General features: G+C 41.4%; 1 protein-coding gene across 2 annotated transcripts in view; it reads right to left on the bottom strand.

The window, feature by feature from the left end:
• Window positions 1–543: 543 nt before the first annotated feature.
• afap1l2 (actin filament associated protein 1-like 2) overlaps window positions 544–16,017 on the bottom strand; it is a 37,714-nt gene continuing 22,240 nt past the window's right edge. The window contains exons 5-19 of one of the 2 annotated variants that reach the window (XM_030754783.1): window positions 9,884–9,995; window positions 8,042–8,253; window positions 7,501–7,680; window positions 7,323–7,409; window positions 7,147–7,231; window positions 6,942–7,046; window positions 5,033–5,244; window positions 3,602–3,747; window positions 3,148–3,259; window positions 2,779–3,033; window positions 2,316–2,613; window positions 1,736–1,909; window positions 1,473–1,660; window positions 1,189–1,371; window positions 544–1,107 (exon numbers count right to left, since the gene is read on the bottom strand). In XM_030754783.1, the coding sequence (XP_030610643.1) occupies window positions 1,081–1,107; window positions 1,189–1,371; window positions 1,473–1,660; window positions 1,736–1,909; window positions 2,316–2,613; window positions 2,779–3,033; window positions 3,148–3,259; window positions 3,602–3,747; window positions 5,033–5,244; window positions 6,942–7,046; window positions 7,147–7,231; window positions 7,323–7,409; window positions 7,501–7,680; window positions 8,042–8,253; window positions 9,884–9,995 (2,376 nt within the window). In that variant the 3' untranslated portion in view covers window positions 544–1,080. Of the gene's footprint in view, window positions 1,108–1,188; window positions 1,372–1,472; window positions 1,661–1,735; window positions 1,910–2,315; window positions 2,614–2,778; window positions 3,034–3,147; window positions 3,260–3,601; window positions 3,748–5,032; window positions 5,245–6,941; window positions 7,047–7,146; window positions 7,232–7,322; window positions 7,410–7,500; window positions 7,681–8,041; window positions 8,254–8,923; window positions 9,039–9,883; window positions 9,996–16,017 lie in introns of those variants that run through there. The other variant, XM_030754784.1, reaches the window with a different exon arrangement.

Here is a 16,017-nt window from a genome sequence, read left to right as displayed (position 1 = left end):
GTCATATTGTAAAATGTCAATATGCAAAATGTAGGAGGAGCAACATAACTGAGGGGATTCCCAGATAAAGGTAGGAGATAGTAAATAGATAGTATGGAGAAGAAAGGTGATTTCAGTTACTCTGAATGTGGCGTGGTTGTTGGGCTGGTCTGAGAATTTCAGAAACTGCTGACCTCCTGGGATTTTCCCACACAACCATCTCTAGAGTTTACAGAGAATGGTCCATAAAAAGAGAAAATATTCAGTGAGTGGGCAAAAATGCCTTGCTGATGCCAGAGTCAGAGCAGAAGGGCCAGACTGTCTCAAGCTGACAGGATGGCAATAAGGCAAATAACCACTCGTTACAACAAACATATGCAGAAGAGCATCTCTGAACACACGTGTTGAACCTTGTAACAGACGGGCTACAGCAGCAGAAGACCACACTGCGTACCACTCCTGTAAACAAAGAACAGGAAACTGAGGCTACAGTTTCCGGTTTGTAAAATAAAGGCAAAATGAGACATTTGCATGAGAAAATATCAAGGCAATATTTTTGTCAGTATATTTTTATTTGAATAAAAAGTGCATTTTTAGCTAGCAATACAAGCCAAAAGGCTGAATAATGGTGTAAATATATTTACATCTTGGCTACCAGCATATATGAACCAAGCTACAATCTGTGTACAGAATGGCTGATTTAGTAAGTGGGCATCTGTCTCAAACTTACCAAGTTAAAACCCCAATCAGTGGTTTTAAATTAATTGTTTCAATGTTTAAAGATGACAATGGTTTTCTTACACTGGCCAAAATGCTACTACATCAATTTCCTCCCTTTGCAAATAGAAAAAAGCTTCAAAAAGTCATTGAAATTAAGATTATATCCAGTGGTATCCAAGAACACAGTGTGTGCCTCTCTGGGATTGGCTCATCATAGTATTGGCAAGGTGGTGGTTTGGATGAAGGACCCGGGGGAAGGGAGGATCTCGATTTAAATGTCTGGTCTGTTCACTCAATGGTTCCTTGCAAAAACAGAAGATGTGACTGGTGACTAGACCCATGGAAACTTACAAATTTATAGAAGTCAAAGAAGATTTCCTCTTAGGTTGTTGATTTCTTCTCCCATTCCTATAAATGTAAAAGAAATACAAACTGTAACGTGTTTTAAGATGCTGACATTGATGCTTTTATTGATTATAAAAATCTTACCTTGGCTTTCTGTAGGACTTTGCCTTTCGTGGTCATCATGGAGGTGGGTCTGGCTTTAAGAGCGGAAGCAGAATTGACTGGAGAAGCTGAATCTGCATTCACGTTGCTGTTGGAGGGTTGGGAAGATGATGATGGCGATGATGATAACGATACTTGGGGAGTGCCTGTCGTTGCTGCTTTAGGCTGAGGGTAAAATAACAGAGAGAGCACCTTCATCCACACAGAAACCATTTATCAAATGAATGGATTTCTGAGGTTCAGAGAAACAGAGCCAGTGCACTAACCACTGGTGAGTCCTGGAGGCTGCTGTCAAGTGTAGTTCCCAGTGTGAAAGGCCCCGACTCCACTTTCTTCAGATTTTCTTTCACTTGTACCAGCTGTAGCTCCACCTCCACCCTGTGCTGCTCTGCCTCTCGGCACGCCTCCTCCTTCTGCTTCAAACGGGCTTCTACTGAGGCCTGCTGCTTGGGATCTGAGAACAACAAACTGCTGTCAGTCCCACTGATCAGTGCAAATCTTTTGGGTCACACGGGAAGTGCAGATGTACCTTGGCAGGCGCTGAGCTCCTCTTTGATTTCCCTCTTCTCTTTCTTGAGGTTTGCCAAGCTTATTTTCACCTCCTCCCTCTCTTTCTCCAGAAGATCACGCTCATCGATGTAGCGCCGCAGGTCTGCCTCTGTGCGGTTCTTACCCAGTTTTACCTCAACTGCACTGGAACACCCTGGTAAATGAGGCAATTGTTTATAATTTTAGAGGCTACAGAGATACAATAACTATTAAAAAAACAAACAAAAAAAACAAACAAACAAAACAAACAAAAAAAACCCCACACAGGTCCAGGTCCAGATCTTAATCTTTACTTCACTATGAAGCTGTGCCTCTGGCTGTAGAAGATGCAGCCTGTCACTAGAGGGCGCCATGGTTATGTGAGATTACAGAATAGGAAGCCAGTGTCAAGGAAAACAATAATAGCTTCAATTAATCACCAAAATGGACCATTTTCTAACATTTTTGCTTCATGTTGAAAAGTTGCTGAAAATATCTCTAAAAATGGTGAGTGTGTAAAACAAAGAACACGCTTGCTATATCTTTTCATTCAGCAAACCCACTGCCCCATTTGTCCTGACCTATGGTATGTGCCTTGGGCCGCAGGGGCTGTGGGCTGTGAGGACTCGCAGCAGCAGGATGAGATGTTGGACCCTTGTGGATGTGTGCACCGAAAGAGTTGAAGGCCTGTGGGATTCCCAGGCTTGTCTTCTTAGTGGTCTCTTGGCTTTGGGATGAGGTCTTGACTGGTTGAGTTTGCGGCTGTGATGGAGTGGGAATCTGGGCTCCTTCTTGTTCTGGTTTGCCAGCAGCAGAGACCAAATTTGTCCCATTTAATGCAGGTGTTGACTCTGGCTCAGAGTGGTTACTTGACATCCCCTGCAACCGATGCACAAAGTATTTATGTAGAAAGCAAAAAGGATTTTCCAGAGAAATGTTTGAATTGAGAAAAAGGTCGCAAATTTAATTTAGTGTCTTTTGAAGTAATGCATACATTCTTTTCTTAACAAAGAAAGTGTATGTTGCTAAATTCTTACTTCCTACCTCTTTAACTTGAGATGAGGAGTCCTTCTGGTCCTCTGCTGGTACTGGGGAATGTCTTGAAGCTTCTTTGGCAGGGGAGACTTTACCTCCAGAGGATGTATGAAGGAAGGAGCGCACAGGAACAAGGTCTAGATAAATTCTGTTTTCAGGGTCCTCTTCTGTACCCTCTGGGTCCTTGGCATCTTGTGAGCATGTTTCATTATCTTTCTGGAGATTGTTGTCCTCACAGTTTGTTGGGCTATTCTCCTCAGCATCCTGTAGAACAAGAGAGGAGGAAATTAGGTTATGGCTACTAGCCAGATGATTCAGTCCACGTGAAACTGAAAGAGAAAATTTCCAAATATTGCCTCACTTTTCATGACAACTTACCTCTGGATCAGCTATAGAGGCCACATCATCGTACAGTTCATCAGAGTTGTGAGAAATAGAAGGTAGGGTGTCTATGTAGGTGTTTGGCTCTGAATACCTCCTCTGCATCAAGCTAGAGAGACACACAAATACACAAAGAGTACATAACATCCCTTGGACCTGAATTACCTCATTTTCTGTCACACACACACACACACACACACACATATATATACTATTAACACAGTGGATGGTCATATAAAACCTATGTGCATGTAGTCTTTGTCATCTAAAAGCGCATGCTTCACACTGCTCAGAACACTGGCATTTAGACATTTTTATGTGCTCTTTCTATACTCTATACTCTGCACTGTGAATGATGCAGAGCTGCTCCATTAAAGTCCAAGAATAAGATGTGGAGCTGGAAATCTGCACAGCAGTTACCCTGTGAGGAGAACAAAAGTGAATAACTTACTATAAGGAAGTCTTTGCAGCATTGACGATAGTGGAGATCCTCTCAGCATTGACGTAGTCGTATGTCAGCTCCTCTGGATCCGTTTTGGATCCTGTCTGTGACAGCAGGAGTCCCAGCCAGTGACCCATATCTGCTGATGTCTTAGCCTGGGAGGGGATGGAAAAGAAAAGGAAAGGAAAGAAAAGAAAGGACACACATTCAGTACAAACTGTACACTTGCAACATCATGTTTATAAATTCTCAGGGTGTAATTTGGATGCCATTTTAATTAATGAAATAATTGCTACAGCTCTCTTTCCTAGCAGCGTTTCTCTGAACTAAACTCAAATAAACTGTCAGACTTAACTAGAAACTGGAAGAAGAAAGAGTAACACATGAGGCCAGTAAAGACTGAACCCTGTTTCTAAGATTTAGTATTTTGGATCAGCTAAAAATTCTTCTCACATATTCTTATAAGTGCAGTATAAGTGCCACACAATGCCTAGAACGAAGTCGGTGCATTGAGTATTCAGTGTGACTGATGCATATAAAACAGTGCTTTTCAATAACCAGCCTAATATGACATAACATGTTTACTGCCCTTTATTATCTTGGGACATTCAAAGAGCTCATCTAATTAGAAGATTAAGTATTAAACATATTACATTAAGGTTTGATGACACATATTTATCTGAATTAAAATTGTTTTACTGCTGAAGCCGGACCACTTTACGATGGCAAAATAAAAAGCAAACAAGCAAACAAAACCTTATGACGAGAAAAAATAGAACACATCCCTAAAGACTAAACACTGAATTCCATTGCCTATGACCAAATACGCACTGCAGCTGGGTGGTACTGGAAGCTTAATGAAAAAGGGTGTAGCATTAGTCCCCCAAAAGCCCAGTATATCCACACCCTTCAGACACACACACACACATACACACACATACACCCACACAAGCTTGCAGACCACCCTTGTGTGCATACATATATTACATAGGCTGTCTGATGTCAGCAAAAAGTGAGTTTCAAATGAGGACATGTTTGTGTTAAGGATTCCAAGAAGCAGCTGTGCATCTTTTCTCTTTTTGATGATTCAGTATTTGTATTTGCCCTTCCAGACATTTGAGCCCACTGCTTAGAGCTACGCAGTAAGCCCAAAGTAAGCTCTCATCTGAGGCATGGGTGAACTGCAGACAGGAAACATAGTGCATACACACCCAATATCATAGTCTATTTTCAATAACCTTGAAAATAGACTATGTGCGTTGAGCTTGCAACACACCAATATTGCACTCCTAACTAACTGAAACCACTGTGGTTGAGTTTTCACTAAGTGCAAACTATTTTTTCAGCATGGTTAGCAAAGCCAGCATTTTCTCACTAAACTACCCCCCCCCCCCCCCCCCCCAAGTTTTTCAAAGTACAGAAAACACGCTGGTGATCTACCTCCAGAGTTGCCATCTGCGTGCCATCCATGTCAATCCGAAAGGAGTACAGGTGCTCAGGGCTGGGGTCAGGCAAAACACTGCAGCCCTCTAGGGTCACAGCAGGTTGGGTCACTTTGTTCTTGCCCTTGTCTTGGTAAAACCACAGCTGTCCATTCTTTATAAGACACCAGCAGGTCCGCCACTGACTGTTCACCAGTACATTGAGGTAGCCTGAGAGAGGATGGAGGAGAAAACATAAATAAGAAGTCTCTTTCTTACTTCCTTTAGAAAGTAATACTGTGCCGCTATACACAGACGCTTTTGAAGGCAAAGAAACAAAGTACGAAAGTCTCAGAAGTTTACACTGCATTGTCTGAAACTGTTCTAAGGTAACTCGACTTCATCAAAGGTAATCTGTCATGGTCCTGGGCCGTCTGCCCAGCGTTTTGTGTTTTTTAGTTTATTTTCCCTGAGTGTTTAATTCCCAGTGTGTTTTGATGATCTTGTTCCCTTTGTCTCTGTCTCCCCTGCTCCATGGTCTTGTCTGTTTTGTCCTGATGTCTTGTCCCTGACCTCCTGTGTTTTCATGTTGAGTTATTCCTAGTGTTGTGACTAGTCTGCGTCTCTGCCCCGTGTCTGTGTGCCAGTTCCCCGTATGTAGTCTGCGTGCACCTTGGTTAGTCACTTCCTGTATTATTTTGACAGTCTTGTGTTCCCTGTGCTTTGTGTCTAGTTTTGCTAACCCCTGTTATTAGTTTCATTTGCTTCACCTGTTGCTCCCTGCTGTTTCCTCTTGCCCTGATTACCTGCTGTGTATTTAAGCCCTCAGTGTTCATCTGTTTCTTGTCGCGTCGTCTTCAGTGTTCCCTCGTTGAGTATGTCCCTCCTCTGTAACTATTTTAGTTTTGGCATCTGTCCAGCCCCTGCCTCGCTGTGTTCCAGTTCCTGTTAATTTTTCTAATAAATCCTGCTTTGTGAGTCTGCATCCTGGGGTCCAATCCTGCCTGCCACACACACGCCATGACAGTAATCTGTGTTTGTTTGATGTCACAGACTCACTAATTCACATTGGTTGTTACTTAAACCAATGCTTGCAAGCTACTGTACAATCAGGTGTCTTGAAATCTTTTTTTGCTGATAGATCACAGTGTGTTAAAGTAAATAGTGCAGTGTCATCTATTATTATCATTAACCCCGGCACCCCACAGGGGAGTGTTATATCTCCAGTTTTATTTACTCTGTACACTAACCAATGTAGGGCTGACTTATCTGATGTTTTTAATATTAAATCTGCTGATGATACAGTGACTGTTGGTTTGATCACAGAGGATGAAACAAAGTATTGCGGCTATCTGGGTGACTCACTGTCATGCGAGTTTTCTTCAGTTAAACATCAACAAAATGAAGGAAGTGATTTTTTTATTTTTTTTTATTTTAGAGCGAGTAGGAAGACACACCAACAGGTAGCTGTTAGTGGCGACTGCATTGAAATACAATTACTTAGGGACAGTGAAAAGCTACTTTTGGCAGCTCCCTTATTCACAAAGGGTCACCACAGCGGGTAGCTCCACATTTGATTTGGCAGAGTTGTTACATCAGATGCCCTTTGTGACACAATCCCAAAGGGATTTATGCCACCTCCCGGAATCAAACCAGGGACATTTTGCTTGTTAGGTGAATGTGTGAACCACTATAAGGGACAAAAAACTGTCGTGGGAGACAAACACAAATGGCTTTAATATTTGCAGCTCTGATGTCTTTTTCATTGTGGCTGTATTTATCTGACAGAGACATAAATGGAATTACTGAAAGCACGGTAAATGTTACCACTATGATATATTTAGCTTAGACCTTCATTAGACCCATCCTGCAGAGGCAATTAAAAGCAACAATGTCTGAACTTTGAAGTAAAGGGAATTTTTGCAAACCTGAGGTGTCAACACATTTCTCTGGGCTCTCTAGTGCGGAGGTTTTTTTCTTGCCGATGTTCATTAGGTTGCTGAACATTAAACCTGCACCATATTTTTTCTTCACTGTTGAAAAAGAGAAGATGAGGGATGACAAATTGCGGCTATATATTTGATATATATGTATACACACACACATACATACATGTGGAGCAAAGTGACATACCATCTTTGTTTTCTGACGTTTCAGCATGGCTGTCTGTGCTGCTGCCGCTCTCCGAAGCCACCGAGTGTCTCTCACTCAGCTCCCCCTGTGTGTTCATAGCTCCGTTTTAGTCATTTTGAAATATTCTAAAAATAAGATGTCTAATCACAACAGATCAGTGTCTGAAATGAGTGTACCTTAGTACAAATAAGCCTTGGTGAGTCAGACACAGTGTGCTGTGGGTCACAGTTGTCGGCTGGCTTGGGACTGATCTCTTGAATAACCTTGAGCAAGGGGGAGATGTCCTCATTTTCATTTTACAAATCAATAAATAATTTCAAATGATCTCATAGCAAACTACTGTGAGTGTGTTACCTTCAGCCACTGCTCAGTCTGCTCTTTGCTCTGCAAGCCCAGCACAATGGCCTCCCCTCCCACTGGAATAATCTTCAGCTTGTGCTCTTTCCTTTTTAGCTGCTTCTCTTTGTAGACAACACTGCAGCCCAAGAGACTCACATCCAGCAGAGGTGTTTGCTCCTTGGAGCTTTTATAGCACTAAGAGAGGCAGAGTCAATATGCCAGCTTAGCTACTGACCTCGTTTAAATGAATGAATTGTCCTTTAATTAAATTTAGCTGTACACCAACCAAAACAAGCCATATTAATGCATATGTCTACCAACACCCAGAATAATATAAACATGTAATACAGAAACATTAAGGGCACCACCCTTTTGACCACCCTATTATTATCATTTTAAATATATACACTAATTTGGTTATGATTGTGTTCTTTTTCTCTTTTGAGTGAGAGTGTATTATTATAATTGCAAGGGGGGGGGAGTATGAACACCGCCCACTTTTCTGATTATCATAACACAAAATATTATTGCAGCTTTAACACAGTCTTTTACCCACCAGCAGACGATGTTCTTTGATAACACAAAGCTGTTTGGCCCACTGGCCAAGCCATTTCTTCCTCCACAGGAAAGCACAGATGCGAGCATCTTTCATCAGCTCAATAGACGCCTCTGCCGACGGCCACTGGTGCTGAGCTGATGGCGACTTCCCCCTGGTCACTTCCTCCTCGTCGTAGGACTCGTATGAGCTGCTTACCGCCTCGCCATCATCTACGAAGGGCAAACAATGACAGATAAAGATTATAACATTGCATGCGCTACAAGGGATGAAAAAATGATGGAAAAAAAGCATGGAAAGCATGGATTGGGGAAGGTAAACCTGTGGGATGAGTTTGAAGGAATAAATGAAGTTAATCTCTGATTTCTGAACCTCAGTGATTTTCTTGATTGGAGCAAACATACATTTTCAGTATTGATGGGTAAGCGGCCAGGAAAATGATGAAACAAAGTTACAATGAAAGGGAAAATAATACATTCAGGAAATTGATAGTATGAAGCTAATTGCAAAGGGGAAACTGTTTCTTTACATGCACTGCCCTGGAAAAGCTGGACAATGAGCACACTGGGGACATGCTGGTTTCCCCATATGAATTTTGGCTTTATGCAACCACCTGCATTCATGCCACACACAAACAAACAAGTCCTAGCTACCCCTGGTGATAACAGCATAGACCACACTGTCAGAGCTGTGCTCTCGTATCCAGGGCCCTGAGCGGAGGCCAAAACAGTCCAGATCTACACAGCATCAAAGGAAACAGGAGGAAGAAGAGCAAAATAGGAAGATTGGAGAGCAGATAATGCACAACAATACTCACAGAATAGATTAAAAAAATAAATAAATCCATGCTTTCATGTTGTTTATGCCCAATTCTGACCCTACCATCCAAATGTTGGAGAAATCTAGAGTCATCAGACCAGACAAAGTTTTTTCCAGTCTTCTCTTGTCCCATTTTGCTGAGCCCATGTCAACTGTAGCCCCAGTTTCCTGTTCTTATCTGACAGGAGTGGCACTGGGTGTGGTCTTCTGCTACTTGTAACAGTCGTAATGGTGTGGTGTCTCTTTACGACAGTCTAAGCGTTTGTTAGTGATGTCACAAGTGTGCGCCACCGCTCCTCTGTAGAGAGTGTGGGAGAAACGTTTTGGCAGATGGACGCATGGAACGAGGCGGACCTCTATTTTTCTATCTCCCCAATTCTTAGTAGTGTTACGGGTTGTACGAACTCTGCTTACTTCATGTATGATAATGCAGCGGCCGTTCAACTGGGCTTTATAAGGTTGGTGAAGAGTATGTTTATTAAAGGACAACACTGTGGAATTCCTAGTACCAGTGTGGTTGTGCGTTTTTGACTGTCTGCTAAGTATGTCTGCCGCCTCCTCTTCACCACCGAACACAACCCAAACGTTACATGCTATAGCCCAAGAGATGCTCTTCTGCATATCTTGGTCGTAGCAAGTGGTTATTTATTGTTGCCTTCCTATCATTTCAAAGCCTTTTGCCTTCCAAGTGGCATAGATTTGAAAAGGTGCTGGAAACAAGATTTAGGTCCACGAGTTTGAACTTCAGTAGGTAGTGTTGATTAACTCTACATGCTGATGTGTGTTACCTTTGAACAATTAAAGTAGCTTCTTGTCCACAGAACGACACGTAAACATCCCTATTGCACCATAACCAGCACAAAACTGGTAATAGAGATTGGTTTCTTAACTTTAAAAATACTTCTGTACTGTACTACTGTAGTATACAGCAAGAACACTGGGTAACTTTGACCATGAATAAAGTATAAATTCATCTGGGGCTGTGTAACAGAAGATATATCTAACTTTGAACATACTTCTTACCATTGACAGTTTCCTCATAGGGTTGAGCCTCCTCATAGTAACTCTCTGAAGAGTCTATACAGGCTGGAGTTGGAACTGGAGGGAACGAGAATGGCTCCCGACCCACCACACCCTGACAAATGAAAGAAAGATGAGGGAGTCAAAAATGAGAAAGGTACCAAAAAAGAGAGGAGCGTGGGATTGTAAATGTCTACACTTTTGTTAATTTAACGTCACCCCCCAAACCTACTATCATTATAGCCTCTATACAAGTGCTAATTAAATGCCCTGAACACACGCACTTGCGTCATTCCCACAGGCTGAACATGTGGTTGATCCAGCTGTCACTTTAGGAATAAGTAGGGAATTCCTCATGTAACCAAACCTCCTCTGACCTGGGGCACTAGACCTGGTAACTACTAGCAGGTTTGTCTTTAGGGAAGAGTGTCTGTATGTGTGAGGACAGAAGAAGAAAGAGGGGGCCGTATATTTGCATGTGTGGGTATGTGTGTTTGGGTACTGTGGATTTCCTGAAATTAATCAGCAGTCTGGCTTCACTTCTGTCTCCTGTGTGGTAAAGACTGTTTCCCCAACACTTAATGCTCGACTAAAATCAAAACCAAAACACATTGTAGACACATGTGTCATCACTGGCGTTTTTTTTTTTTTTAATTAGCATTTAACTTATCTTAATAAAGTTAAGGATTTTGCTATAGATGTTGCTTTAACTTATTATTATGGAGCATTGCTTGTACACTGTAATGGCTTCTGAATATTGAGATGCTGTTGCCCATGAGCCTCATTTTCACTGTACACTGTCACTGTCTGCTTTTGGTAACACAAGAACAAGTCTTTACTCAAAGCAGGACGAGAATAACACTATCGGCAGGTACTGTGACGGTCTCCAAGAAGATGAAAAGTGCAAAGCTCCAAATAACCTTAGCAGAAATCAAAAATAAATGTCAAGCAGGCACTGACTCAATGTGGTGTACTTGCTAGTCAAAAAGCCAGGTATTTTTAAATGGAAAGCACAGATGTAAGTACATTAATTGTACATTATTTCTAATGACCAGCAGAGGGGTGACTCCTCTGGCTGTAAAAAGAAGTCCGATGTCTATTGAAAAATGATCCTACCACTCGCTTCATTCATAATTTCACAAACCATTTTCTGTATGGGTTATTGGTCTCAGCTGTTAGTTTCAAATCTTACTGAGAACAGCATTATTATGGATCTATGGAGATATAAGTAGACAAGGAAAAAGCAGGTTAATAATTTAGGGTGTTTCTACTTGGTGATTGATGGTGATGGCCAAAATTCAAGTCTCAAGGCCTCTAAAATTGGAATCCACTCGCCAATTGGTGCCATTGTGTAAAGTTGTACAGTGCACCAAACTAGCACAAGAGAAATTAGATGGTTTTGAAATCTAAATGAAAGTTCTTCACTGCCATTTGTTAGTCTTATGGGCTAAACAAACTTCTCCTTTGGCAGTGCTTTGGCAGACTGTGGGGCTACAGAAAGCCCGTCTACCTGCAAAGAGCATCTGTTGCCAGATTTAGGAGAGTGTCCAAAGCATGCAATACGACTGATCTCTTATCTAGAGAAACCACGTCTTGAAAACAATACTTTATTTTGTGACCTTTGATGTTTGTTCCCACACTTCTGCTCCCTTGCACATTTCAGCCCACTTGTTAATCAATCAGCATTCGACCTACTGTACACACAGACGAACTATGTGCTGTGAAGTTTTAGGAACACTACATGGGAGCACGTTTGCATTTTGGTTGAAAACCTCTCTCCACAGGCTCCGTGTAGACAAATGCCTATGTGAACAGACACAACTGTGGCAGCATAAAACAAGCGTTACTGATCAGCATCTTTTAGAGGATGCTTTGGAGTTGCGAAACCATGGAACAGCAGCAGCAATTCTGCGGGCAATTTGAGAGTGTTGTGCTTTTTATTTCAGCTCGAGTCTTGTGGGGCAAGCTTTACGAGTATGCAGGTCATTTGAAGACCACATTAATTAATCGGGTGTTTATTTTTCACACATGGTAACTTAAACCTTCCCACAAGGAAGGATTTCAACACTGGATAACAGCCTTAATACCCTCAACCTGCGCCCAAAATTCTGAAGCTATGAGGTATCTCTGGTGGCAATCGGAAGATGGCAGATATGCAAGTTTGGTCATGCTACAATTTCGAAATAAAATGACGTGCCCCCTCAAAAACTTCAGTAGCTGCCAGTGAAGATATAATCTATGTATTCTTTTTCTTATCTTACAGTAAAATGAGATACTGGAGACAGACTTCCACACAAGGGTTATTTTTCTGAGGCAACAAAGTTAAAGGAAGTTAAATAAATGACACATATCCCCATGTAGTTCACATATTAGGATTATTCATCTGAATATCATTCAGGCCACACAGTACATTCTTAGTGCTGAAACAATACAGTGTGAGCTGAATCACAAAACCAGTTTTCGAATTCTTCCACTATTTAAATTCTTTCACTTTCACTTACTTTTTTTTTTTTTGGTATAACTTTCACATTATCTGCAAGGTCACAGCCGCATAAACAGTAAGCAGAGTAACTGGATATACTACACAGGGCTGCAAAAGTAAGATTAGAGTTTGATTACTTAAAGGTACTTTTAGTTGTACAAAACCAACAACGCTTACTCATTTTTTTCCTAAATTTATTTATTTTTTTAAAGAAATAAATTAGAGAGAAAGCTGTAATAAATTGTGTTTGGTGGTCACAAACCTGTGGTGTAGTCAGAAACAAAAATTAAAAACACACTATACTTCTCTGTTTGTGTAAAAAAAAGTTGTAAAATCATTATTTCTGATGTGGGGTGTCAGTGACAGTCACAGTAACTCCCAGTAAACAGGGAATTCCCTGTTAGTGAGCTTTTCCCACTGTATCACCAGTGAGCTAAGGCATTTTCAGTAATCCGTAGCAGATGTTATAATAACTGGCGTCACGTCACGGTCCGCGAGCAGTCACAGTGATGAAGACTCACTTGTGTGATTAGCCTGCATGCCTGAACATGGAGGAAAGGAGCCACTAAAAAAATATGTTGACAGAAATGTTATCACAGGGAGGGTAACATCACTTATACATTATGGAGCTATTCAACATGAGTCAACATACATCAGCTAACGTAACTGTCAGCATGTCATCTGTGTTTCGCTCCAAAAATGACACATATATACAAAAAAAAAAAACCTTTAAATGAAAGTTTTTCAATTTGATTAACTGATCAATTTATTAATTTATCACTGAAGACACAGGTAACTAATAATAATAATAACAGATGTATTAAGCATTAAGCTGCTATATTGGCTCACTAGTGCTATTATTTATAAATAAATTTTTTGGCCTTTTTGTGAAAGTGCACAATGAAAAGAGACAGGAAAGTGGGGAGAGAGATATAGGGGAAGACACAAGAAAGGGGCACAGGTCGGACGTAAACCGGTGCCACCTGCATGACACGCATGGTCACCTACTCATCCACTTAGCCACCCTAGCACCTAGTAAAAAACCCATAATTTAGGCTGTATAAAACGATGAAGGTAGACCCCAACTCTGAAAAGTGAAGACACCGTGGAAGTAGCTTAAACCTGTATTTGTTCCAAGGGCCAGCAAGGGGCTTGAAAAACAAGTCCAACTGTAGAGAAGTCAGTGAGAAAATGATCCTAATCCTTCTTCATTTACAACCTGAGTAAATCCTTTTCTTATGAGTTGATCGTCACAATTGCTATTTTCAAGTCAGATTTAATGCAACATGAAGTTCATTTTATAAATTAATGTTATATTTACGCCTAGCTAATTAGACAGGTCTCAGGGTCACCTCTCTGCTTTTTTGCAGATGATGTGATGCTTTTTACTTGATCAGGCGGTGACCTCCAGCTCCCACTGGGGCAGTTTGCAGCTGAGTGCAAAGTGGCAGGAATGAGAATTAGCACCTCCAAGTCTGAGGCCATGGTTCTCAGCTGGAATAAAGGGTGGCCCACAAATTGCTGCCCCAGTCGGAGGACTTTAAGTATGGCTCTGACAGATGGATTGGTACAGTGTCAGCAGGGATGTAAGCACTGTACCAGTTTGTTGTGGTGAAGAGAGAACTGAGCATAAATACAAAGCTGTTGATTTACTGACTGATCTACATTCCTACCCTTACCAATGGCTACAAGATTTGGTAGTGATTAAAAGAATGAGTGCAGCAGGAATGATCTTCCAAAGGGTGGCTGTGCTCTCCCTTAGAGACAGGGTTGTTATCCTCAGTATATATGGGATAATGTGAGGCAATATGAACCATCTGACAAGGATTCTGTTTTCAAATTGTAGCATTTTCAGGGACTGGAAACTAATCAAAACTTTATGTTTTTCACTTGAAAATGTTCTCATGTAAATTGGCCTTGGAGTGTTACCACCATGACCCAGACCTGGATAAAGGGGGACGGGGGTGTCCCCCCTGGAGTTGAAACAAGGTCTGGGGAGAGATGCTGTGCTAATTTTTGTTCCGAATTACTTTTCTCCCAAGCGGATCATGTCCCATCTGTCATGACACTGCGCCCCAGCAGTGGGGTGCGCCCCACAGTTTGTGAACCACTGAATTACAGTATGATTTAGGGCATAGCTACCTTGACATTGACAAGTTTCTACCATATGACCATTAGCTTTTACTTTCCTCAACACTCAGTTCCACCCCTTAATTATGATGCCAAGATTTAAAATATCCAAGATGACCATGGCCAAAATAGCAAACTCAAGGCTTCAAAACTGGAGTCCACAATCCAATGGGTGACATCACAGTGGCTTTGTCCATTTTTACATAGAGTTTATGGTTCATATTGCCTCACATTCCCAGTATACATGGGATAATAACAACTCAAGAGACAACAGCACACTTAACTGTCTTTTTAAAGGCAAACCTGATCCAAGACTTGATAATAATTGTATACTTGCAATACTTAAATGATTCTTAAAAAAAAAAAAACAGTTGACAGGAACTTCCTGAGAAAAAGTTGTTCTTCTGTCTCTCTCTCAGGCGCTCACACACTTTAAGAGTGTTAACTGCTCTAGAGTTAAAAAACAAAACAGCAGTTAAGAGTTAAGCATCTGCTATTAATTAAAACAAAAAGTCAGGCATTCCTGAGAAGCCACAGACCCCCCCCCCCCCCCCCCCCCCCCGACTGCACACCCACCCCTCTTTATCTTTGTCTTTTTTCTTTTGCTTTTTACATCTCCTCAACTCCAAAAATACTAAATCTGCCTGTTGTTTGAGCCAAGGCTGTAGAGAAGCATAGTAGGCTATTCCAAGGAAGTGCTTCACTGATGAAAAAGTTTTGGGGGACATGCCAGGTGTGTGTATCTATTCTCCCAGAAGACTTTGCAATCCCTCTGTCTCCTTAATGGTCACTTTAAGGCCTTCCTTTCACTTCTCTCACACACAAACACACTTCTTCACCACAGAAACATCGAGTAGAAGCAAAGAAATGAGGAGTCAGAGGATAAATAACAAAGCAAGGAGAGGGGGTGGCCGGGTGTGGTGGAGGGGTTTAGAGTAAAGAGTGGGAAAAGAGAGCCCAAAAAACGAACAGTCAAAGGAACATGGAAAATCCCTGGTTCCCATGCCAAGAATTCAGCGCAGTGAAAAAACACACACACACACACACACACACACACACACACACACACACACACACACACACACACACACACACACACACACACACACACACACACACAGTGTATCTGAAAGCCTGCTGTGAGCTCAGAGTAGAAGGTAGTGATAAAAATTATCAGTCTAGCTTTTAGAAAACAGTATTCAGGAAGATCCCTGATCCTTTGTCTCTGTTATGTCTTACATACTAACTTTTTTTAAATTTAGAAATTACTCTAAAAAAATTTCATGAGTGAAAAAATAGGAAAAAAAAAAAAGGAATACACATCATCTATATGGCAGCAGGCAGAATGCAAGAACAAAGAATTCACATGACACACACTATTTGTGTTCCCGTTATTTTGCCTTCTTGGGAACACTTTGACCTCCTTTAAACCCTTGATACTTTTGGTACCAGTCCACTTTTTGCAAGTGAAAACCTTTACAAGTTACCTACTTAAAATGTATAGCTGTAAATGAATCTGCGTGTG

The sequence above is a fragment of the Archocentrus centrarchus genome, chromosome 19, assembly GCF_007364275.1.
Source record: "Archocentrus centrarchus isolate MPI-CPG fArcCen1 chromosome 19, fArcCen1, whole genome shotgun sequence".
Classification (NCBI taxonomy): domain Eukaryota; kingdom Metazoa; phylum Chordata; class Actinopteri; order Cichliformes; family Cichlidae; genus Archocentrus; species Archocentrus centrarchus.
The sequence above is the reverse complement of the archived record's forward strand: the minus strand, read 5'-3'. Positions and strand labels throughout refer to the sequence as shown.